Genomic DNA, 26,269 nt, shown 5'->3' with positions numbered 1-26,269 from the left:
AGTGAGCAAACACTGTTGGGGAAATGGTGGCAATAGGTGTGCTGCTGGTTTGCCATTCAATTTGCAAAAAATTGTGAAGCACGAAAAAGGAAAGCACAATAAAACTAGATATGCCTCTATACTAATCTAGTGTTTTAAGATTAAATCCATGTGTACCTTACTCATGCTATTTATGTTGTTTTATTTATGCATACCTACTACTTAGGTTTTAAAAAATATTTATTCATGACATTTATTTTGTGATTATTATGCAACAGTCATTGCAAAAACAGCATGTTCATATAAATTTATAAACTGAAATAAAATATTATAAATCAACATTTTTCAATTAGTACATGTATATTGAATGCCTGCCAGTTGTTGATGTTAATCAGAAGTTGGAAAAAAGATAACAACCCCCAGACTGTTGCTCTATGGCTCCTACATGTCAGGGCAGTCTGTGTGCTATCCCCAAACATCTGACAAGTCAGAAATCACAAGCTGCAGTACTTAGTCTAAATGCATTAGATTAGTTGATTCCAGCTTCTCTCTGATACAGAGCATGATGTCCAAGAAGGGCCAAATATGTCCACCAAGGGGTGGGCTACAACAACTGCTGACTATTCGTGTGAGTAAGGATAAGCAAAGACCCAATTTCATCTGTCTTGGAAGGCAGCCAGGCATTTGCAGATGATCTGCAATATTACCTGATATTGCATGGATTCGCCCTGGGGAAGAGTGAAGGAAAACGGTGTCCTGCCACCCCACATAAATCTGCCTAATGACTGTGTCCAGTAGGAAGAGGATTTGCTCAGCATGCTACTTATCTATAATAATAAAAGCGTAATATGCTAATTAGACCAGACATCCTTCCAGACGTCTTTCCTTTCAGACAAAGCCGCAGTGGGCTGGGGCCGTGGTAGAGGCAGCAGAGGCCCGGGTGGGGGCTGGGGCCAAGGCCCTTGCATGAATTTCATGCATTGGGCCTCTAGTCTTTTATATAAGTTTCAATCTGTTGTCTTAACAATACAAAGAGACTTCAAGTATTTATCTTAAGAGGGTACTTTCCATCTATAAGTTAAGATGCCCATATGATCTTATATACTTCGAATTTAACATTTTTCTTCCAGTTGAGAGGTTTTAAATTCTAAATAGACTTTTAAGTTAAAAATCTTAAATCTTTAAAATAACTGTTTTCTCTTTTTTAATACATTTTTATAGAAAGAAGTAGGGAAACTGAGGACAGGAACTGGGAAAAGAAACCTTCAAGACACAACATATGTTGCTGTCACTTCGGCAAAGCATGTGAAATAGTTTCATCCAGTCAAAAGGGAACAATATGAATTTGTGGATAGGTACATTAGGGATCTGTGAAGCAATGTCAACAAATAGTGAGATAAAGTTATGCCTAAGAGGTCCTGACCCATTTGCAATTTTCATCTTCAACCTCTCCATTCTTCTATGATCTTCTCTAGGTTATTTCATATATTCCCATGGCTGATAACTTCAAATTCTATACTGCCTAGACCTCTCCACTAAATTCTATATTAATATATCCAACTGACTACGTATAGCATCCTAATATTTGTTTCCTTCATAGAATTTGCCACAATTTAAAACCATTTTAATAATGTACCTGAGTACTTTTTACTATCTATCACACCTCTAGACTACCATCACCACCAACCCCTGCATCAGACTGGTAAGTCCACAAAGCCAGAGATAATGTCATAGCTTCTTTGCCACTGTATCTCCAATATCTAACACAGTAGGCATGCAAATATTTGTTGAATGAGTGAATGGAGAATATTCAATGAATTTTAGGTTAATATAGCTACTATCTCAATTCTGACAAAGGTGATTAATAAAGATATAACTTCTACACCTAAGCAATATGTCCCCAAGCAATATTTTTTAACCAAAAAAAGAGGAATCAACAAGTATCTGAAAAATTACCTCCATAGGCTTTAGTTGAGCATTTATATTAAAACAAGGGACTTCCTGGAACCACTCCCAGGCTAAATTTCGCTCAACAATCACCTCAAGATTTAATGGCAGTAGTATATCCAGTACTTCCTGGTATGCATCATTACTATATTGAGACCTAAAAGGAGAGATGAAATCATTGCGAACTGTTTCATATGTACTCAGATAGTAACAAATAATTAAAATTTTCATTTTATATACTAATAGTAGAAATCAATATTTTTGTGTGTATGAACATTTCTATTAGCTGTTTATTGGCTCCTTTAAAGAATCATCTAGTTGTGTTCTTTACCAATTTTTCAAATTATCTTGTTCTTTCTGGTTTAAAATATTTAAAGATTTTTATCTTTTGATAAAGATGCTGCTAATACCCCATATTCTTTTTCTCTTATAACTTTGTTTTGGTGATTAATATTCAAAAAATTACATTCTTGTACAGTCAAACCCAATCGGTAGTTTTTCCTTATCATTTTTCTTTTTTTTTTTTAAATATATTTTATTGATATTTTACAGAGAGGAAGTGAGAGGGATAGAGAGCTAGAAACATCGATGAGAGAGAAACATCGATCAGCTGCCTCCTGCACACCCCCAACTGGGGATGTGCCTGCAACCAAGGTACATGCCCTTGACCGGAATCGAACCCGGGACCCTTCAGTCCACAGCCCGACGCTCTATCCGCTGAGCCAAACCGGTTTCGGCTCCTTATCATTTTTCTTATTCCTTCAGTGCTTAAATTAGAAAGTTGTGTTCTACCCTATTACTGATACTTACATATTATTTTCCTTTAGCTTTTTAAATAGTGTTATTGAGACAACTCACATCAATACAATTCATCCATCCACTTTTAATCTTTTATGGTTATAATTGGCACTATATGCTTGGCAGCAATTTGAACAGCAAAATCCACAACAAAAAGCCCCAAAATGCAATAAACATGGCATGCATAAAGAACACTTGTTTACAATGTGTGACCTGAAATAAGGATGCTGACACTCGGCACCAGGAGCCATTTATTTAGTGCATAGTGCCCATTTGAATCTTGAGTGAAAAAACAAAGCCTGGGAGAGAGAGCGGGAGAAAGGACAGGAGCCAATACTGAGTGCTTGCAGCATCTATTATGTCTTCACTATTAGAACTTGTAATTGAAATATTCAAAGAAACTTATTTTAATGCAAATTAAAGGCCAAATGTTCTAAAAACAATAAAAGGACATAGGACATCAAGCACTGGATAGTAATTCATGAGATGGGGGAAAAACAAACAGGAAAAAAAACAAAAAAACGGTGAGTCCTATTGAAGTATGGTAACAACCATACTTGGGTAAAAATTGCTGTTTAATATTTTAACCTTGCTGTTTTGGGTTTTGTACTCATTTTAAAGTTATTTTGATTTTCTGAACTTATGTATGCTATCCCAATACTCCATTGATGATGGTTTGAATATCCCATTGATTGTGATCTCACTGGTTACTGAAGCACATTGTTCTGGGAATCAGAACAGCACAATTATCCTAAATTGTCTCAGTAGCTACAGATAACTGAGTTTTGGTTGACTCAGTGGTCCCGGAATCTGGACAGCACAATTATTCTAAATTGCCCAGGTGGTCCCAGATAATGCGTTTCTGTTCATTCAGTGATTCGTAGATACTTTAGATAACTAAGTTGCTCGATTTCACTTCTGTAAAAATGCTTTTTCACAAAAAAGGTTCCTCATTCCAGATCCAAAGATGTAATCAATACTTTTGTGATATCCTGCCAATATAAGCCTGATGTGGCGAGCTGTTCGGGGCTGTGAGGTCTGGAGCGCTTTTGCTCCCTCGTATGCCGCCGGCTTTTAATAAATGACTCCATAATTCGACTTTTTGAGGCGTCCTTTGTAAGATGGGGGTTACACTACAACACTATTACTGCCCCAACTTCTACTGTTTTGAGATAATTTACAAGCCATGGCACTGAGATTTCTTGTGATCAAGGCAGCTAGAGTCATACAGTAAAATACCAGAAAGAAGAGAGCTACAGAGAAAAACTCCAAAATTTTAGCCTGCAGTAAATTATAATTAAGAAATGTTCAAATCAACATTAGCTAACACGTAAAGAAACTTCGAAGAAGCAAAATTAAACCCAAAATAAGCAGAAGGAAATAATAAATATCAAAGCAGAAATCAATGAAAGAGAAAACAGAAAAATGAGAGAAAGCCAAAAGCGGATTCTTTAAAATCAATAAAACTGATAACCTCTAACCAAATTGATTAGTAAAAAGGCATAAGGTATAAATATCAAGAATGAGGGAGGCAAAATCCCTGTGGATATTAATAACAAGAAGGAAACATTATACATAACTTTATACCATAAGATTCTACAATGTGGACAAAATGGACAAATTTCTTGAAAAAACTTTAAAAAGATCACACAAGAAAAAAATAACTTGAATAGACCTAAGTTTATTAAAGGAAGGGAAAATGTAGTTAACAATCTCCCACAAGTAAACCCTGGGACCAGATGGCTTCACTGGTGAATTCTACCAAATATTTAAAGAAGAAATAATACAATGTACACCAACTTTCACAAGTGTATCCATGTCAAAACTTATCATATTACACAATTTGAAGCTATGGGATTGCTTAGATGTCAACTATATCTCAATAAAGCTGCTATTCCTTCCTTATTTGACTGTGCTAAGTGTGTTTTTTAGAAAAGCAAGAATTTATTGACCGCAACTAAAACACACTTAGCACAGTGAAATAAGGAATGAATAGCAATTGAGTATTTTTAAAGCAGCGGCAGGAGAGGGCAGTTCGGGGTGACCAGGCCTGCAGGGGAGGTCAGTTAGGGGCAACCAGGATGGCAAGGGAAGGCAGTTAGGGGCGACCAGGCTGGCAAGGGAGGGAACTTAGGGGTACCGGGCCAGCAGGGGAGGGCAGTTTGGGGCAACCAGGTCTGCAGGGGAGGGCAGTTGGGGGCGACCAGGCCTGCAGGGGAGGGCAGTTGGGGGCAACCAGGCCGGCTGGGGAGGGCAGTTGGGGGCGACCAGGCCAGCAGGGGAGGTCAGTTAGGGGCAACCAAGATGGCAAGGGAAGGCAGTTAGGGGCGACCAGGCTGGCAAGGGAGGGAAGTTAGGGGTACCGGGCCAGCAGGGGAGGGCAGTTTGGGGCGACCGGGCCTGCAGGGGAGGGCAGTTGGGGGTGACCAGGCCTGCAGGGGAGGGCAGTTAGGGGCAATCAGGCCGGCACGGGAGCAGTTAGGTGTCGATCAGGCTGGCCGGGGAGTGGTTAGGGGGTGATCAGGCTGGCAGGCAGAAGCGGTTAGGGGCAATCAGGCAGGGAGGCAGGTGAGCCATTGGGAGCCAGAAGTCCTGGATTGTGAGAGGGATGTTCGACTGCCCTCCAGGGGTCCCAGATTGGAGAGGGTGCAGGCTGGGTTGTGGGACACACACACACACACACACACCCCGCTGGGCACAAATTTCATGCACCGGGCCTCTAGTACAAATATATTTGTGGAAAGCTTACCTGTATAGTCGCATTTCACTCAGCTTTATCGTAATCAAATCTATAATGGGTGGGGGATTGCTCTGGCTCTCTGTTATCATGTGGAATGTATTGGTCATTGTAATTAATCCAAAATCAGCAACAAGGACATTTTCAGAAACTGGAGACTGTGGGATGACCACAACTGGGGCTTTGATGTTAACATCTAATGCCATTCTAGAACTCCTTTGTGCCAGTTCTTTTACACCAGTAGCAGCCATTCCTGCTGCCTGGACAGTTGCCTCAGCCAAGGCTTCTTTAACTGCTTGAAAATTATCTATAAAAGCCTATAAAGGTAACAGAATTATATTCACAAGGTTACCATTAATGAATAAGACTTATTAAATACATATGGCAGGTAATGATTTTACCTCCATGAAGAAAAAAAAATTTCTTGGTACAACCAAGCAGTATATATTCAAAGTCTGACTGCCTATATTAAATTTTAATCTTCTGCATAAAAATTGAAAAACACAAAGATAAAGATACAAAGATATAGCAGAACATTGAAAATCTAGTCCCTGGAACAAAGTAACATGTGGATATTGCAATATTTCACTGATATCTAGTTCCCTCATTGTCTCATTTTTCCTAAATGCTAACCAATTACATTGTGTTTCCCTGTACAAACTCAACTGGCAAAGAGCTTCTTTATGTTTGTAAGATAAAAAATTAAAATGTATTTCCTTAAGAATGCTAAGCTTTTCTAATTTCTGAATTCTGGAAAAAATACCTCAATGACATAAAATATACCTAAAGTTACACTTAATTTTCATACTTAGAAAAAGATTTCATTTTCAGTAATTTTTTAGTATAAGGCTATCACATCAGTCTCCGTGACAAAATTCTTTTGAGTTCTAAAAAGAAATTAGAGCCCGGCCGGCATGGCTCAGTGGTTCAGCATCGACCTATGAACCAGGAGGTCACAGTTCGATTCCCAGTAAGGGCACATGCCAGGGTTGCAGGCTCAGTCCCCAGTGTGGGTGTGCAGGAGGCAGCCAATTAATGATTCTCTCTCATTATTGATGTTCCTCTCTCTCTCTCCCTCTCCCTTCCTCTCTGAAATCAATAAAAATATATTTTTAAAAATCATTTAGCAAATAACTAGAAATTAAAAAAAAAGAAATTAGACAAGAAATATTTGTTCATATTTATTTTTGGTGTACAAAAATATTTATGGGTATATGAAAAATTGCATGGTAACCTTAATTAAAAAGATCAAAAAATGGCAACATTATTTACTTAGAATCAACTAGTCATCTATTTTATACACCAACGCTAAGATAGCATTTTAAAAAGATGAATAGTGAAGCCATAGAGAAGGATAAGACACTCACCAGAGAAAGCATCAGGTGACAGAATGGAAAAACCACAGGGGAAAATAAACTATAAAAAGTAACTCAAATACCTTAGAGTGTATCATATAGAGATTAAATCTAAAGCTCTTAAAGCCCCAGTCACAGAATAATAACATAATAGAAAATATAATTTTAAAAATAATAACCTGAGACAAAACAAACTTCAATTATATATTTAATATTTTTTATTAGAGTTGAAACTTAGGTAAAGCAAAAACGTAAACCAATGATGTATAAAATAAAAACTCAATTAATATATTTGACATATAATGTACATATACTTAATATGTTAATATCTAAAATATATATTTCAATTAACTGGATATTCCTATGTGAAAATAATACTAAAGTATTATACATTTCAGTCATAATAAATGGTACCCAAACAATCATGAAAAATTAGGCAGTAAAAATCAAGCAAGAAATTATTATTTATTCTTCATGTATGGTTGATGCACAACAATTTCCAACTAGCAGGAAAGAATCAATTAACATACTTACCAATATAGAATGTAAAAATTTTGTGACTAAAACTACTTCAATGCAACCAACAGTTAAATTAACTTGAATGTCAACCACACTCATATCTGTGTATGCAGAATCAGCAGTTGCATTCACATAAGAAAGGACTTTGAAGCTGAAAACTTCTTTTCCAGTGATATAAACAGCCTAAATGAGAAAAAATTCAAATGTCAAAATCCATTTTTGAAACGATGTCTTCATTAAAAAACAAATCAATGCACACATATTTGGAAAATTTCCCATGTAGTCAAGCCAAACAGAAATAAGGCAATTCTAACCCCTTTATTAAGAACCTACATTGCAGGTTTTTTAAATTGGTGGTGGCAGCTCCCTTTGTGGGCCATGAAATCCATTTAATAGGTCTGGCCCAACCTTTTTATAAATGGGGAGAAAAAAAGGAAAATTATCAGAATTTACATTTTCATTTAGTGTGTTTACTTATGTGGTAAGAATTACCATATACACTGAGTGACCAGATTATTATAATCTCTGAACGCATAATAATCTGGCCACTCAGTGCATGAATTCATGCATGAGTGGGGTCCGGCCAGCCTGGCCAGGGGGAGGGGACATGGGCGGTTGGCCAGCCTGCCTGCTGGACTAACTTCTGGTCGAGGGGTCAATTTGCTTATTAGCCTTTTATTATATAGGATATACAATGAGTGGCCAGATTATTATGGGTTTAGAGATCATAATAATCGGGCCACTCAGTGTACATGTTCTTTTCATCACTATCAAACTTGGAAAAACTCTGTCCCTCTACAACTTAATGAAATTTTCTGTTCCTTATTAGTTTTCTGAAGTCATCTCAATTGCAAACCAAAAATTACCTACAGATTAAAGTCACAAATTTTGCAATACCAGTTAAAATGGTGGAGCTAGTTTCCAGATGGCAGCGTAAACACAGTACAAGCAACTTCCTACAACCACATCAAAATTCTGAACAACCATCATTCAGAACTACCTGAAATATAGCTAAATGGAAGTCCTACAACTAAGGATTTAAAGAAGCCACATTGAGACTGGCTGAAGGGTTGAAGCGATTGGTCTCATACCCATGTAGGATGGATAAAAACTGGGAGGAATATCTCGGCTACGAAAGTCTCCCAAGGAGCGAGGGGTCCCCAGTCCCACACCAGAACCCATAACTTCTGGGTGTAGAAACAGCAGGGGTTGTGGCTGGATGCGATGGAGGGCTTATGGAGTCCCAGACAGTTCCTCTTGAAGGACTTACTCAGACTTCCTCCTTCTGAGCTCCAGCACTTGGGCAGCAGCTCAAAAGGCACCAGGGACTAGCAGGAGGAACTGAATTGACTGACAACAGGGTGAGAACTGGAGGGACAGGTTTCTACCAGAAAAAAAGTGCTGGCAGAGACCATTGTTCTTTTTCTGACACACATCATATACAGAGCTGGGCAGGCAGGTGCCATCTGAGTCATCATCAACCTGGCTCACATTGTTCAGCCCACCTGGGTGGTTCTCTGAGACCCTGCCCCACGCAACTTAGGGCCCCATCCAAGCTGTTTCCAGTGGCTTTCCCATATGAATGGCCTGTATTGGCTTGTGCTTCAGACTTTCCTACATTCTCAAACAAGCAGCAACTGGCCTCCAGGTACCCATATCTTTTGCTAATGGGCCCCAGGCCTGGCGCTAGAACAGGGGTGGGCAAACTTTTTGACTCGAGGGCCACAATGGGTTCTTAAACTGGACCGGAGGGCCGGAACAAAAGCATGGATGGAGTGTTTGTGTGAACTAATATAAATTCAAAGTAAAGGAGCGGAGGGGAGAGCAAGAGAACCGGATAGAACAGCCGGATCCGGCCCGTGGGCCGTAGTTTGCCCACGGCTGCGCTAGAAGCAGCCAACCTTGGTTTACAGTTTGGCTTCACCTGGGCACCTCCAAGCCCATTAAAATTAGCATCCATCTGCAGACCACTTTGTAGCTCATGCTGGGAGGCCCTGAGCAGAACATAGGCAGCAGCAGACCTGGGCCTGTACCCCCTAGGTGACCCCAGTGCCCAGCGTGGGTATCAGGGAGGCTGTGCCACTGGCCCTAGAGAAAACCTACAACGTAAGACCACTCTACCAAGCCCAGAACACATAACAGCTCTCTAACTGATACACAGAAACAAACATAGGGAGGCTATCAAAATAAGGAGACAAGGAAACATGTATGAAATGACAAAACAGAAGAAAATCCAAGAAAAGAACTAAACAATGTGGAGATATCTACTGGATGCAGAATTCAAAATACTGGTTGTAAGGATGCAAAATGAACTTAGTAGAACTTCATCAGCATTAAAAAAAAAAAAAAAAAGCATGAAAACCATAAAAAAGAACCAGTCAGAAATGAAGGATACATGAGCTGAAATCAATAATAATTTACAGGGACATTAAATAACAACATTTATAAGCACTTAGAACAGTATCCAGCATCAAATTAATACTTGCTCCTGATGCAATGATAAACAAATAAATAGAGAGCTCAGAAACCAATCTATTCACATATCTACATCTAATATTTAATAGACATAGTACTATAGATGAGTGAGAAAAAGACAGCTATCTCAATATATGGTACTAGGAAATTCAATGTGGAAAAAGTGAAATTATAGCCTCAACCATATAAAAAAAATTCCAATTAGAATTAAAGACCTAAAAGTTTAGGGCAAAATTATCTAACTTTTAGAAAATCACGTAGAGTAATACCTTTATGAATTCAATGAATGGAATGGTTTAGAAAACAGAAAATTCTCAAACCAAGAAAGAAATGATAAATTGAGTTTTATTAAAATTAAGAACTTTTGTTCATCAAAAGACATCATAATAAGAAAATAGTATTTGAACCAAGGAATAATATGCAGAATAGTAAATGATTCCCACAAATCAGTAAGGAAAAAATAACATCCCTCCCAATAAAATTGGTAAGTTAAACAACTACAATCAGTAGGATTTGGTAAAAATGTTTTTCACACTCTTAGGAAGTTGAAAAATATAAAAAAATATTTTGTGATATATCTAAATTATATTTTACTAGAGACCAGTGCACTAAATTTGTGCACGGGGGGGGGGGGGGGTTGCGTCCCTAAGCCCAGCCTGCCCTCTCTCACAGTCCGGGAGCCTTCAGGGGATGTCCTGCTGATGGCTTAGGTCCACAGAGAGCGGGCCTAAGCCGCAGTCTGGCCTCCCTCTGTGGGAGGCAACTGGGCTGATCAGGGGAAGGTCCCAGCCACATCACCCCACTGGCTGCTGCCACTGCCAGTCGCCACAGCTGCCAAGGTGTTTTCATCAACACGACTCCAGTCCCTTCACCACGAAAAAATGACAACTTTCTTTAGGCATTTTCAAGATGTGTCTTTCATAGGATATGACATTTCTTTCCTTCTTTTTTTTTTTTTTTTTTTTTTTTATCCTCACATGAGGATATTTTCCCATTGATTTTTAAAAAGCGTGGAAGAGAGAGTGAAAGACAGAGAGAAACATCAATGTGAGAGGCACACTTTGATTGGTTGCCTCCTGCATGAGCCCTGACCTGGGCCCTGGCCAGAAAGGAGCCTGCAACCTAGGTACATGCCCTTGATCAGAATTGAACCCGGCCCCCCTGCAGGTTTGTGTCTCCACTCCGGCCCCAGCAGCCCAGCGCCACGGCCACAGGGCTGGGGGCCACCCCCTCCCCACCGCGGGTTATTCTCTCTGGCTCGAGGGCCGGGCGCGGGCCACCCTGTCTGTTGTTCTCTCAGGCTCTGGACCCGCGCCAGGCCCCTCCTCCTGAGCTGGTCATGACCGTTACGGCATCCCAGCCTAATTTGCATATTACCTCTTTACATATATCGATTATCCAATAAATTAAAATGTTATTGGAACACAGCCAAATCACTTATTTACATACTAGGGGCCCATAGCACGAATTCATGCACCTTGAAAGGAACTGTGGGCCGAGAGGCTGAGGTGGGCACAGGTGCGGGTCTCGGTCCACCCTCCACGCCCCTGCCCAGCCCCTGCCACGGCCCCTAGTCCCATCTGCCAGCAGCCCTGCTCCTGCCTCTGCTGCTCCCATGCTCTGACAGCACTGGCCCCGCTCATACCTGCTGACTGCACGGAGCGATTGAGGCTGGCACCAGCAGCGGGTGCAAGTGGGGCCAACGCCAACAGCAGGTGTGAGTGGTAGCTGCTGCCTCAATCGCCCCTCAGGACCAGGGGAGGTGGAGAAGCCTCAGGGGCGATTAAGGCTGGCGCTGGGTGCCAGCATTGAGTGCGAGTGGTGGCGCCGGACACCAGCTGCAGGTGTGAGCGCAGCTCTGGTGCTGGCAGCGGGTGCGAGCGGCGCCATAGCCAGCAGTGGGTGCAAGAGGAGGCTGCTGGCCCTGATTGCCCCTCAGGAGCAGGGGTAGGTGAGAAGCTCTAAGGGGTAAACAAGGCCACATGCATTTTATCGAAAAGCAAGCACAAATAGCCCACAAATATATGAAAAGACCTGTAATTTCATTAGTTAAAATGCAAATTGAAACACCATTTTATATATCCCAGATCTCCAAAAAATTTAATGGCTAATAATTCCAAGCACTGAGATTGAAGTAAAACACCAAAGGTCTCTTCCACTGCTCCTGAGAGTACATGTGCCACTAAAAATATTCTCTGGAAATGCTTGCATGAGATATGTATAAGAATACTAACACACATGTGTAAGACTAGGTATAGCAGTAATGTTCACAAAAGCAAAAGAGTAGAAATAGTGCAAACATCCATCAATAGAACAATGAATAAATAAGCAGTGGTATATTCATACAATGGAAGACTATGCAGTAATACAAATGAATAAACTATATCTATACACATCAACATGGATATGTCTGAAAAATATAACAGTTGAATGAAAAAAGGAAGGCTCAAACAAATACATAAAATATGATGCCCTTTTAAAAAGTGGGGGTGTGTGCAGGATGAAACAATATGTTATTTAAGGATTCATTCATAATTGGTAAAATTTATTAAAAATGCAAAAATGAGGACATAGTTAACTCTGTGAGGAGACAATAGAATGCAGTCAGGTTAGGACATGTTGCTGACTTCTGATGTTCTATTACTTAGCTTAAGTTGGGTATAAAGGCCTTTGTTTTACTGTAGTACTTTACATTACATGCTTTTGTGTATATGCTATATTTAAAAATCAGAAAAAAAATATGTTTCTGAAGGACCACAAATCTGGGCAAAAATATTGTTTAAGGATGCAATTATATGTGGTTAAAAACTATAAAGAAGAACAACGAAAAAAAGGCAAGGACATAAAATTTGCATAATATTTTGTACTATCTTAGTTTTTAATAAAAATGTAAATAATACTAGAAACAAAAGCATATATATGCATCAAATTCCAAAATAACCACACATTACCAAAACTGGCTCAGAAGAAAAGTTACTTATACCTACATCAAATAATGAAATGAGACCCAAGAAGATGGCGACTGGCAGGAAGGTAGGGAGGTAGTGTGTGTGAGAGAGTGAGGGAGCGATAGAGGTGTGTGTGGACGTGTGTGGGTGTGTGTGTGAGTGAAATAGGGACAGTTAGACCCTGCAGTTCTTCCAGGGGGCTGCCAATCCAGGCAGTCTCAGATGGCAAAACCCCGTGGCTGCCGCAAACACTCTGGGGAGGACACCAGCGGCACAGAGACCATGCCATCTTGAAGAACAGAACTGCTTGAGACTAGAATCCTAGCCTCACCACCACCCAGTCTGGTCTCGGAAGCAAACCAGGACCCTACATCCGCTCTGGTAGAAGACCTGCCACCACAGCTGCAGACCCAGGGACACCAGGACTCCAGGCACCCAGCCACAGATTTCTATGAGTCACAAAGCCAATCCCCCTCCCCCACCATCCCTGAGGCAGCGAAAAAGAAACTACCAGACCCCAGCCGCACAATAAGGCTTTCTGCACACACAAAGCAGTGGCGACTCTGCCTGACTTTGAGCCTTGGTGTCAGACACAGGAAGTTTGTTTCCCGTGACTAGTCCCCACACCCAGGCAGGGAGACTGAGTGGAATTTGAGCCTAGCCGCTCATCCCTAGGGAGGTGGTCTTCTGTGACCAGATCCCACGCTCACGCAGGGCAGGGAGACAGCGCTGAGCTTGACCCCGGACTTGTAAACTCAGGGAATTTGTTTCCCGCGACTCATCTCTGTGCCCAGGCAGGGAGACTGAGCGGAATTCGAGCCTAGCTGCTCATCCATAGGGAGGTGGTCTTCTGTGACCAGATCCCGTGCCCACGCAGGGCAGGGAGAAGGGAGACAGAGCTGAACTTGACCCTGGACTTGAGAACTCAGGGAACTTGTTTCCCGCGACTCGTCTCCACGCCCAGACAGGAAGGCAGTCCTGAATTTAAGCATAGGTGCACCAACTTGAAAAGATTGTCTTCTGCGACCAGATCCTATGCCCACAGAGGGAGACAGCACTGAATTTGAGCCTGGGGGTGCAAATCCAGGGAGTTTGTTTCCCATGACCAGACCCTGCACCTTAGCAGAGAGGCTGCGGTGAACTTGAACCTGGATGTGTGGTCTCGGGGAGTTTGTTCCCCATGACCAGACCCTGTGCCCACACAGGAAGGCAGCGCTGAATTCGAGCCTGGGTACATGGACACAGGGAGTTTGTTTTCCACAGTGCACACCCGTGTGACCAGACCCCACACCCACACGAAGGGGCAGAGCCACCTGATTTTGATTCACGGCAAGCACACACAGAAGGCTGTTTACCGCAGGGCAGAAGTGGACCTCCTGCCAACACAGTGGGACTGGGCAACCCGGTCTCCCGGGCAGATCGGGGACCCTGAATCTCCACACAAGAGGCAGCATTGACCACCAGTGACTAGACTCCGTTCCTCATTACGTGCGCCTGAGATCCCTGATTCTCAGTACATTCACACTAAGAGCCAGTGACTCCAATTCTTGGTGCATGTGCACACAGGGACCTGATTCTCAGTGTGAGGTAGCACCAAGAAACAGAGACTCTGATACTCGATTCTCGGCATGGACACAGGAAGCCTCTGACTCCTGACATGCCAATAGGGGACTTTTGATTTTTGGCACACGCCAGTGGGTTCTATGTTTCATCGTGGCGCAGGCAGGGTTCCTGATTCTAGGTGCACACACGAGGCCACACTAAGTGCCTGTGACTCTGACCCAAGGCGAGCGTGGTTCCCATCAACCCACAGCAAGCGCACGTCTTGGTATCAGAGCTCTTCAGTGACACTTGGGGGGTGCAAAACTCCCACTGCACACGGTCCAGGCTCCGGCAACTCGACATCTGAACCTTCTGGTAATAGTCAGAATGGGGAGACAATGAAGCAATCCCCAGAGGAAAGAAAGGAGGCATCGCCAAGTAAGGAAATAAGTGAAACGGAGGCATGCAACATGACAGAAAAAGAATTCAGAGTAATGGTCATACAATTCATATACTGGATGGACGAGAAAATCAACAACCTATGCAAAAATCAGGAAGAAATGAAAAATGATATAGCTACAATCAAAAACACCATGGAAGGCTTCAACAGTAGACTAGAAGAAGCAGAGGACCAAATCAGCGAGTTAGAAGATCAGGTACAGAAACAACCCAATCTGAACAGCAACTACAGAAAAAAAATTAAAAAGCAGGAGAGCCTAAGGGAACTTTGGGACAATGCAAAACGAAATAACATATGTATAATAGGGCTGCCAGAAGGACAAGAAGAGCAGCAAGGATTAGAAAATTTATTTGAAGAAATAATGACAGAAAACTTCCCTGATATAGGGAAGAAAAAAGTTACTCAAGTACAAAGAATCCCAAGCAAGATGAATCCCAAAAGACCCACACTAAGACACACCATAATTACAATGGCAAATGTTATTGACAAAGAGAGAATCTTAAAAGGCTGCAAGAGAGAGACACAGAGTTACCTACAAAGGATCCCCCATCAGATTATCAAATGATTTCTCAACAGAAACATATCAAGCTAGAAGGGAATGGAAGGAGATATACAAAGTGATGCAAAGCAAGGGACTCAATCCAAGAATACTCTATCCAGCAAGACTATCAGTCAAAATTGAAGGGGAAATCAGGAGCTTCACAGACAAAACAAGGCTAAGGGAGTTTATCACTACCAATCCAGCAATGCAAGAAATGCTAAAGGGAATGCTGTAAAAAGAATATACAAAAAGGTAAGAAGGAACACAGCCTCAAAAAATAAAAAAGGCTACAAAAAAGTACGTTTCAATAACTTTAAACGTAAACAGACTAAATGCTCCAATCAAAAGACATCAAGTGGCTGAATGAATAAAAAAACATGACCCATATATATGCTCTCTACAATAGACCCACCTTAGAACAAGGGACTCACACAGACTGAAAGCGAAGGGATGGAAAAATATCTTTCAGGCAAATGCAAAAATGAAAAAAAAGCCGGGGTAGCAATACTTACATCTGACAAAATAGACCTCAAAGTGAAGGCCATAACAAGAGATAAGGAAGGACACTTCATAATACTAAAGGGATCGATAGAACGAGATGATATAACCCTGGTAAACATATATGCACCCAATGCAGGAGCACCCAAATACATAAAAAATCTCCTGGAAGATATCAAGAGAGAGATAGACAACAAAACAATCATAGTAGGGGACTTTAATACACCACTGACATCGCTTGATAAATCCTCTAGAGAAAAAATCAGCAAAGAAACAACAATCCTAAATGACTCACTAGATCAGATGGACTTAATTGACATCTTCAGAACATTTCACCACAAAGTTGCAGAATATAAGTTCTTCTCAAGTGCACATGGGACATTTTCAAAGTAGACCACATACTGGGTCACAAGCAAAGTCTCCCCAAATTCAAGAAGATTGAAATGATACCAACCATCTTCTCAGACCACAATGGCATAATATTAGAAATACACTACAATAAAAACAATCCAAAACATTCAAACACTTGGAAGCTGAATAGCATGTCATAAAATACTAGAGGCTCGGTGCACGAAATTCGTGAACGGGGGGGGGGGTGTCCCTCAGCCCAGCTTGCACCCTCTCCAATCTGGGACCCCTCGAGGGATGTCCGACTGCCCGTTTAGTCGGACAGTCGGACAACCCTCTCACAATCCAGGACTGCTGGCTCCCAACTGCTCGCTTGCCTGCCTTCCTGATTGTCCCTAACCACTTCTGCCTGCCAGGCTGATCACCCCCTAACCACTCCAATACCAGCCTGATTGATGCCTAACTGCTCCCCTGCCAGCCCGGTCACCCCTAACTGCCCTCCCCTGCAGGCCTTGTCCTTCCCAACTGCTCTCCCCTGCAGGCCTGGTCCCCCCCAACTGCTCTCCTCTGAAGGCCTGGGTCCCTCCCAACTGCCTTTCCCTGCAGGCCTAGTCGCCCCCAATTTCCCTCCTCTGCAAGCCGGGTCACCCCTAATTCCCTTCCCTGCAGGCCTGATCACCCCAACTTCCCTCCTCTGCTGGCTTGGTCACCCCTAACTGACCTCCCCTGCTGGACTGATCACCCACAATTGCCCTCCCTTGGAGACCTTGTCCCTCCAAACTGCCCTCCCCTGCTGGCCATCTTGTGGTGGACATCTTGTGTCTACATGGGGGCAGGATCTTTGACCACATGGGGGCAGCCATCTTGTGTGTTGGAGTGATGGTCAATCTGCATATTACTCTTTTATTAGATAGGATAGAGGCCTGGTGCATGGGTGGGGGGCAGCTGGTTTGCCACGAAGGGTGTCCCGGATCAGGGTGGGGGTTCCCTTGGGGCGTGGGGCGGCCTGGGTGAGGGGCCTGTGGTGGTTTGCAGGCCAGCCACGCCCGCTGGCAACCCAAGCAGAGGCCCTGGTATCTGGGGTTTATTTATCTTCTACAATTGAAACTTTGTAACCAGGAGCGAAGCCAAGCCTTCTGCTTGCTCCCTGACAGCAGCCATTTTTTGGAGGATTTATGGATCTTCTATAATTGAGACTTTGTAGCCTTAATCGGAGGCCTGGGCCAGCCAGGGTGTGCGAAAAGCTTGGCTTCCTCCATTGCCGGGGGCAACCCTAGCCTCCTGCTCTTTCCAGCTCCGTGGCTGCCGCCATTTCTGTTTGGTTTTATGTAACTTCTATCACTGAAACTTTGTAGCCTTGAGTGGAGGCCTAGGGCGGCAGGGCAGGCGGAAAGCTTGGCTTCCTCCATTGCCAGGGAAACCCAAGCCTCCCTCCTGCTCTCCGTGGCGGTAGCCAACTTGGTTGGGTTTATTTGCATATTTGCTCCTGATTGGCTGGTGGGTGTGGCTTGTGGGTGTAGCAGAGTGATGGTTAATTTGCATATTGCTCTTTTATTATATAGTATTGATTGGGTTACCAATGAGATCAAAGAAGAAATTAAAAACATTCTGGAAACTAATGACAATAAAAACACAACAATCCAAAACCTATGGGACACAATGAAAGCAGTCCGGAGAGGGAAGTTTATAGCTCTCCAGGCCTACCTCAAAAAACAAGAAAAAATGGTAGTAAATCATCTAATGCTACAACTCAATGAATTAGAAAGAGAGCAACAAGAAAATTCCAGAGTGAGCAGAAGGAAGGAGATAATAAAGATTAGAGCAGAAATAAATGACATAGAGACCAAAAAAAAAAAAAAAAACCCAATACAAAAGATCAATGAAACCAAGTGCTGGTTCTTTGAAAGGATAAACAAGATTGATGAACCTCTAGCCAGGTTCACCAAGAAGCAAAGAGAGAGAACTCAAACAAAATCAGAAATGATAGAGGTGAAATAACAACAGACCTCACAGAAATAAAAAGGATTGTTAAAAAACATTATGAACAACTCTATTCCAACAAACTAGACAACCTGGAGGAAATGGACATATTCCTAGAAAAATACAACCTTTCAAAACTCAATCAGGAAGATTCTAAAAATCTCAATAGGCCAATCACTATGGAAGAAATTGAAGCAGTCATCAAAAAGCTTCCAGCAAACAAAAGCCCAGGCTCAGATGGCTTCACAGGAGAGTTATACCAAACATTCAAGGAAGAACTAAAAGCTATCCTCCTCAGACTATTCCAAAATATTCAAGAGGAAGGAACACTTCCAAACTCATTCTATGAAGCCAGCATCACCCTAAAAACAAAACCAGATAAAGACAACACAATGAAAGAGAACTACAGGCCAATTTCCCTCATGAGCTTAGATGCCAAAATCCTCAACAAAATCCTAGCAAATTGAATCCAGCAGTACATCAGAAAGATCATACACCATGACCAAGCAGGATTTATACCAGGGATGCAAGGATGGTACAATATCCGCAAATCAATAAACGTGATACATCACATAAACAAATTGAGGGGGGAAAATCACGTAGTCATATCAATTGACGCAGAAAAAGCATTTGACAAAATCCAACACCCTTTCTTGATAAAAACTCTCAGCAAGGTGGGAATAGAAGGATCACACCTCAACATCATAAAAGCCATATATGATAAACCCACACAGCCAGCATCACATTCAATGGACAAAAACTAAAAGCATTTCCCCTAAGAACAGGAACAAGACAGGGATGACCACTCTCACCACTCTTGTTCGACATAGTACTGGAAGTACTAGCCATTGCTATCAGATAAGAAGAAGGAATAAAAGGCATCCAAATTGGAAAAGAAGAAGTAAAACCGTCCTTATTCACAGACGACATGATACTGTACATAGAAAACCTAAAGACTCCATTAAAAATTTATTAGACTTAATAAATGAATTCGGCAAGGTAGCAGGATACAAAATTAACACCAAGCAATCTATGGCATTTCTATACACCAATAGTGAAATTACAGAAAGAGAAACTAAAAAAGCAATCCCATTTACCATCATGCCAAAAAAATTAAGATACCTAGGAATAAACTAAAGAGGTAAAAGACCTATACGCAAAAAACTACAGGACACTGAAAAAAAAGAGATAGAGGAACATATAAACAGATGGAAGAACATACCGTGTTCATGGATTGGTAGAATCAACATCATCAAAATGTCCATTTTACCCAAAGCAATCTATAGATTCAATACAATCCCCATTAAAATACCAATGGCATATTTCACCGACCTAGAACGAACACTCCAAAAATTCATCTGGAATAAAAAAAGACCCCGAATAGCCACAGCAATCCTGAGAAAGAAGAACAAAGTAGGGGGGATCTCAATACCAGATTTCAAGCTGTATTACAAAGCCACTGTTCTCAAAACAGCCTGGTACTGGCACAAGAAGAGAAATAGAGATCAATGGAATAGAATAGAGATCCGAGAAATCGACCCAAACCACTATGCCCAATTAATATTTGACAAAGGAGGCATGAACATAAAATGGAGTCAAGACAGTTTCTTCAATAAATGGTGTTGGGAAAATTGGACAGATACATGCAAAAAAATGATTCTAGACCACCAATTTACACCATACACAAAAATAAACTCAAAATGGATACAGGACTTAAACATAAGACGGGAAACCATAAAAATGCTAGAGGAATCCTCAGGCAGCAAAATCTCAGACATATGCGGAAGGAACTTCTTCACTGATACTGCTCCTAGGGCAATAGAAACTAAAGAGAAAATAAACAAATGGGACTACATCAAAATAAAAAGCTTTTGCACAGCAAAAGAAACCATCAACAAAACAACAAGAAAGACCACTACATGGGAGAACATATTTGCCAATATTATCACTGATAAGGGTTAAATCTCCAACATTTACAGGGAACTCATACAACTTAACAAAAGGAAGATAAACAATCCAATCAAGAAATGGGCAACGAACCTAAATAGAAACTTTTCGAAAGAAGACAGAAGGAAGGCCAAGAGATATATGAAAACATACTCAAAGTCACTAATTATCCGAGAGATGCAAATCAAATGACAATGCGGTACCATCTCACACCTGTCAGAATGGCTATCATCAACAAATCAATAAATGACTAATGTTGGCGAGGATGCAGAGAAAAAGGAACCCTGGTGCACTGCTGGTGGGAATGCAGACTGGTGCAGCCATTGTGGAGAACAGTATGGAGTTTCCTCAAAAAACTAAAAATGGAACTCCCATTTGACCAGTAATACCACTTCTACGAATATATCCCAAGAAACTAGAAACACCAATCAGAAAGGATATATGCACCCCTATGTTCATAGCAGCACAATTCACCATAGCTAAGATTTGGAAACAGCCTAAGTGCTCATCAGCAGATGAGTGGATTAAAAAACTGTGGTACATCTACACAATGGAATACTACGCTGCGCTAAAAAGGAAGGAATTCCTACCATTTGCAACAACATGGATGGAACTGAGAGCATTATGCTAAGTGAAATAAGCCAGTCAGAGAAAGATAAGTATCACATGATATCACTCATTTGTAGAATATAATGAATAACATAAACTGATGAACAAAAACAGTCCCAGAGACAGAGAAACATCGATCAGACCATCAAACCTCGGAGGGAAGGTAGGGGAGGGTGGGGGTAAGGGGGAGAGATCAACCAAAGGACTTGTATGCATGCATATGGGCCTAACCAATGGACACAGACAACAGGGGGGTGAGGGCATGAGTGGGGGGGGGATGGTGGGGTAATGGGGGAAGAAGGACACATATGTAACACCTTAATCAATAAAGAAATTAATAATAATAATAATGAAATGAATAATCATTTAAAGTCTTTTCCCAAAGAAAATCTGAAGGCCAAATAACTTCACTGGTATATTCCACCAAACATTTAAGACATAATACCAATTCTACACAAATTTTTCAGGAAACAGAGAAGAAAACCTTTCCAAACTCATTTTATGAAGCCAGTATCACTAAAGTCAGAAAACTATAGAATAGTTAGATATACTTGTGTACCTACCACCCAGAATTAACAAGCATTAATAACTGGATTTTTTTAATATTCACTTTTTAAAAAACTTTTATATAAAGAAAATGTAAGAAAATAATTTACAAGGATATCTTACCTCATAGGAATGTCAGATCAGGTATAGAAAAATAGTTTTAAGGCAAATGCAAATGAAAAAAAAAGCTGGGGTAGCAATACTTGTATCTGACAAAATAGACCTCAAAGCGAAGGCCATAACAAGAGATAAGGAAGGACACTTCATAATATTAAAGGGTTTGGTACAATAAGAGGATATAACTCTGGTAAACATATATACACCCAATGCAGGAGCACCCAAATACATAAAAAAAATTCTGGAAGATATCAAGGGAGAGATTGACAACAATATAATCATAGTAGGTGACTTTAATACTCCATTGATATCACTGGATAAATCCTCTAGACAAAAAATCAGCAAAAAAACAGCAATCCTAAATGACTCACTAGATCAGATGGCCTTAATTGACACCTTCAGAACACTTCACCACAAAGCTGCAGGACATACATTCTCAAATGCACAAGACATTGCAAAGATAGACCATATATTCAGACATAGGCAAAGTCTCTTCAAATTCAAGAAGACTGAAATCATATCAAGCATCTTCTCAGATCACAATGGCATAATACTAGAAATAAACTACAATAAAAGCAATCAAAAAATTCAAACACCTGGATGCTAAATAGCATGCTATTAAACAATGATTGGGTTACCAAAGAGATCCAAGAAGAAATAAAAGCCATCCTGGAAACAAATGACAATGAAAACACAACAATCCAAAATCTATGGGACACAGTGAAAGTAGTCCTGAGAGGGAAGTTTATAGCTCTATAGGCCTATCTCAAAAAACAAAAAAAAACTAGTAATAAATTATCTGTCTCTACAACTTAAAGAATTAGAAAGAGAGCAGTAAGAAAAGCCCAGAGTGAGCAGAAGGAAGGAGATAATAGAGATCACTCCCTAATCGGTTTGGCTCAATGGATAGAGGGTTGGCCTGCAAACTGAAGAAGGGTTCCGGATTTGATTACAGTCAAGGGCATGTACCTTAGCTGAAGGCTCAATACCCAGTAGGGGGCATGCAAGAGGCAGCTGATCAATGTTTCTCTCTCATCAATGGTTCTAACTCTCTATCCTTCTCCCTTCTTCTATGTAAAAATCAATAAAATATATTTTTAAAAATAATAATAACAAATACCAGAGCAGAACTAAATGACAGAGATTAAAAAAATAATACAAAAAAATCAATGAAACCAAGAGCTGGTTCTTTGAAAGGATAAACAAGATTGATGAACCTCTAGCCAGGGTCACCAAGAAGCAAAGAGAAAGAACCCAAATAAACAAAATCAGAAATGAAAGAGGCGAAATAACAACAGCCTGCACAGAAATACAAAGGATTGTAAAAAAAAAAAAAAATATGAACAACTCTATTCCAACAAACTGATCAACCTAGAAAAAATGGATATATTCCTAGAAAAATAAGACCTTCTAAATCTAAATCAGGAAAAATAAAAAAAATCGTAATAGGCTGACTAATTATGGAAGAAATTGAAGCAGTCATCAAAAAGCTTCCAGCAAACAAAAGCCCTGGGCCAGATGGCTTCACAGGGGAGTTTTACCAAACATTCAAAGAGGAACTAACACCTATCCTCCTCAGACTATTCCAAAAAATTCAGGAGGAACACTTCAAGCTCTTTCTATGAAGTCAGCATTACCCTAATCCCAAAACCAGAAAAAGGCAATACAAAGAAAGAGAATGACAGGCCAATATCCCTGATTAACATAGATGCTAAAATCCTCAACAAAATCCTAGAAAATTGGATCCAGCTTTACATTACATTAGAAAGATCATACACCAGGACCAAGTGGGATTTATTCTGGGGATGCAAGGATGGTACAATATCCGCAAATCAATAAATGTGATACATCACATAGAGACAAAAATCACATAATCATATCAATCGATATACAGAAAAAAGCATTTGACAAAATCCAACACCCTTTCTTGATAAAAAAATCTCAGCAAAGTGGGAATACAGGGATCATACCTCAACATAATAAAGGCCTTACATGACAAACCTACAGCCATCATCATAAAACTCAATGGGCAAAAACTAAAACCATTTCCCCTAAAGCAGGTACAAGACAGGTATGCCCACTTTCACCACTCCTGTTCGACATAGTACTGGAAGTGCTAGCCATAGTGATCAGATAAGAAGGAGAAATAAAAGGCATCCAAATTGGGAAAAAAAAGAAGTAAAACTCTCATTATTCGCAGATGACATGATATGGTACATAAACAAGCCTAAAGACTCCATAAAAAAAAAACTACTAGACTTAATAAATGAATTCAGCAATGTAGCAGGATACAAAATTAACACTCAGAAATCTATGGCTTTTTTATACACCCATAATGAACTCACAAAAAAAGAAACTAAAAAAAACAATCCCATTTACCATTGCAACAAAAAAATTAATATACTTAGGAATAGACTTAACTGAGGAGATAAAAGGCCTGTACTCAGAAAACTATTGAAAAAAGAGGTAGAGGAAGACATAAACAAATGGAAGAATATACTGTGTTCATGGATTGGTAGAATCAACATCATTAAAATGCCCATACTACCCAAAGCAATCTATATATTTATTGCAATCCCCATTAAAATACCAACGGCATATTTCACAGACGTAGACAAACTCTCTAAAAATTCATCTGCAATAAAAAAAGATCCCGAATAGCCACAGCAATCTTGAGAAAGAAGAACAAAGTAGGAAGGATCACAATACCAGATATCAAGCTATATTACAAAGCTACCGTTCTCAAAACTGCCTGGTACTGGCACAAGAACAGACATATAGACCAATGGAACAGAACAGAGAACCCAGAAATCGACCCAAGCCTTTACATTCAATTAATATTTGACAAAGTAGGCAAGAGCATACAATGGAATCAAGACAGTCTCTTCAATAAACAGTATTGGGAAAATTGGACAGATACATGCAAAAAATGAAACTAGACCACCAACTTACACCATACGCAAAAATAAACTCAAAATGAGTAAAGGACTTAAACATAAGACGGGAAACCATAAATATCTTAGAAGAATCAATAGGCAGGAAAATATTAGACATATGTGATAGCAATATCTTTACCGGTACAGCTCCTAAAGCAATGGAAACTAAGGAGAAAATAAACAAATGGGATTACATCAAAATAAAAAGCTTCTGCACAGCAAAAGAAACCATCAACAAAACAACAAGAAAGCCCACTGTATGGGAGAACATATTTGCCAATGATATTTCTGATAAGGGTTTAATCTCCAAAATTTACAGAGAACTCATACAACTTAACAAAAGGAAGATAAACGATCCAATCAAAAAATGGGCAAAGGATCTAAATAGACACTTTTTGAAAGAGGACATACAGAAGGCCCAGAGACATATGAAAACATACTCAAAGTCACTAATCGTCCGAGAGATGCAAATCAAAATGAGAATGAGATACCATCTCACACCTGTCAGAATGGCTATCATCAATAAATCAATAAATGACAAGTGCTGGCGAGGATGTGGAGAAAAAGGAACCCTCCTGCACTGCTGGTGGGAATGCAGACTTGTGCAGCCACTATGGAAGACAGTATGGAGTTTCCTTAAAAAGTTAAAAATGGAACTCCCATTTGACCCAGTGATCCCACTTCTAGGAGTATATCCCAAGAAAACAGAAACACCAATCAGAAAGGATATATGCACCCCTATGTTCATGTAGCACAATTTACCATAGCTAAGATTTGGAAACAGCCTAAGTGCCCATCAGCAGATGAGTGGATTAAAAAACTGTGGTACATCTACACAATGGAATACTATGCCGCTATAGAAAAAGGAACTTTTACCATTTGCAACAGCATGGATGGAACTTGAAAGCATTATGCTAAGTGAAATAAGGCATTTGGAGAAAGATAAATATTACATGATCTCACTCATATGTGGAATATAACAATCAACATAAATTGATGAACAAGAATAGATCCAGAAACAAATGGTAGGGACAGGAGTGGTAAGAGAGCAACCAAAGGATTTGTATGCATGCATATTAGCATAACCCAGTAGTCGGCAAACTCATTAGTCAACAGAGCCAAATATCAATAGTACAACGATTGAAATTTCTTTTGAGAGCCAAATTTTTTAAACTTAAACTTCTTCTAATGCCACTTCTTCAAAACAGACTCGCCCAGGCCGTGGTATGTTGTGGAAGAGCCACACTCAAGGCGCCAAAGAGCCGCATGTGGCTCGCAAGCCACAGTTTGCTGACCACGGGCATAACCAATGGACACAGACACTGGGGCAGTGGGGGCTTGCCCAGGATGGGAATGGCTGGGGGACGGGGGGGTAAACTGGGGGAAAGGAGACATATGTAAAACTTTAGACAATAAAAAAAAAAATTGGGCGACTGACCTAAATAGATATTTTTCAAAAGACATACAGAAGGCCAAGAGACATATGAAAACATGCACAAAGTCACTAATCATCCAAAAGATGCAAATCAAAACGACAATGAGATACCATCTCACACCTGTCAGAATGGCTATCATCAACAAATCGACAAATGACAAGTGCTGGCGAGGATGCGGAGAAAAAGGAACCCTAGTAGACTGCTGGTGGGAATGCAACTGGTACAGCTACGGTGGAAAACAGTATGGAGTTTCCTCAAAAAACTAAAAATGGAACTCCCATTTGACCCAGTGATCCCGCTCCTAGGAATATATCCCAAGAAACTAGAAACACCAATCAGAAAGGATATATGCACCCTTATGTTCATAGCAGCACAATTCACCATAGCTAAGATTTGGAAACAGCCTAAGGGCCCATCAGCAGATGAGTGGATTAAAAAACTGTGGTATATCTACACAATGGAATACTACGCTGCTGTAAAAAAAGAAAGAACTCGTACCATTTGCAACAACATGGATGGACATGGAGAGCATTATGCTAAGTGAAATAAGG

General features: G+C 40.6%; 1 protein-coding gene across 2 annotated transcripts in view; it reads right to left on the bottom strand.

The window, feature by feature from the left end:
• VPS13A (vacuolar protein sorting 13 homolog A) overlaps positions 1-26,269 on the bottom strand; it is a 238,608-nt gene that overhangs the window by 113,259 nt on the left and 99,080 nt on the right. For both annotated transcript variants that reach the window (XM_080670231.1, XM_080670232.1), the window contains exons 32-34: positions 7,351-7,518; positions 5,474-5,778; positions 1,936-2,083 (exon numbers count right to left, since the gene is read on the bottom strand). In XM_080670231.1, coding sequence (XP_080526357.1) covers positions 1,936-2,083; positions 5,474-5,778; positions 7,351-7,518 — 621 coding nt within the window. The remainder of the gene's footprint in view (positions 1-1,935; positions 2,084-5,473; positions 5,779-7,350; positions 7,519-26,269) is intronic.

This window comes from Plecotus auritus (genome assembly GCF_963455305.1).
Source record: "Plecotus auritus genome assembly, chromosome: 5".
In the NCBI taxonomy this organism is placed as follows: Eukaryota; Metazoa; Chordata; class Mammalia; order Chiroptera; family Vespertilionidae; genus Plecotus; species Plecotus auritus.
Note: the sequence above shows the minus strand (reverse complement) of the source record. Positions and strands in the feature narration are given on the sequence as shown.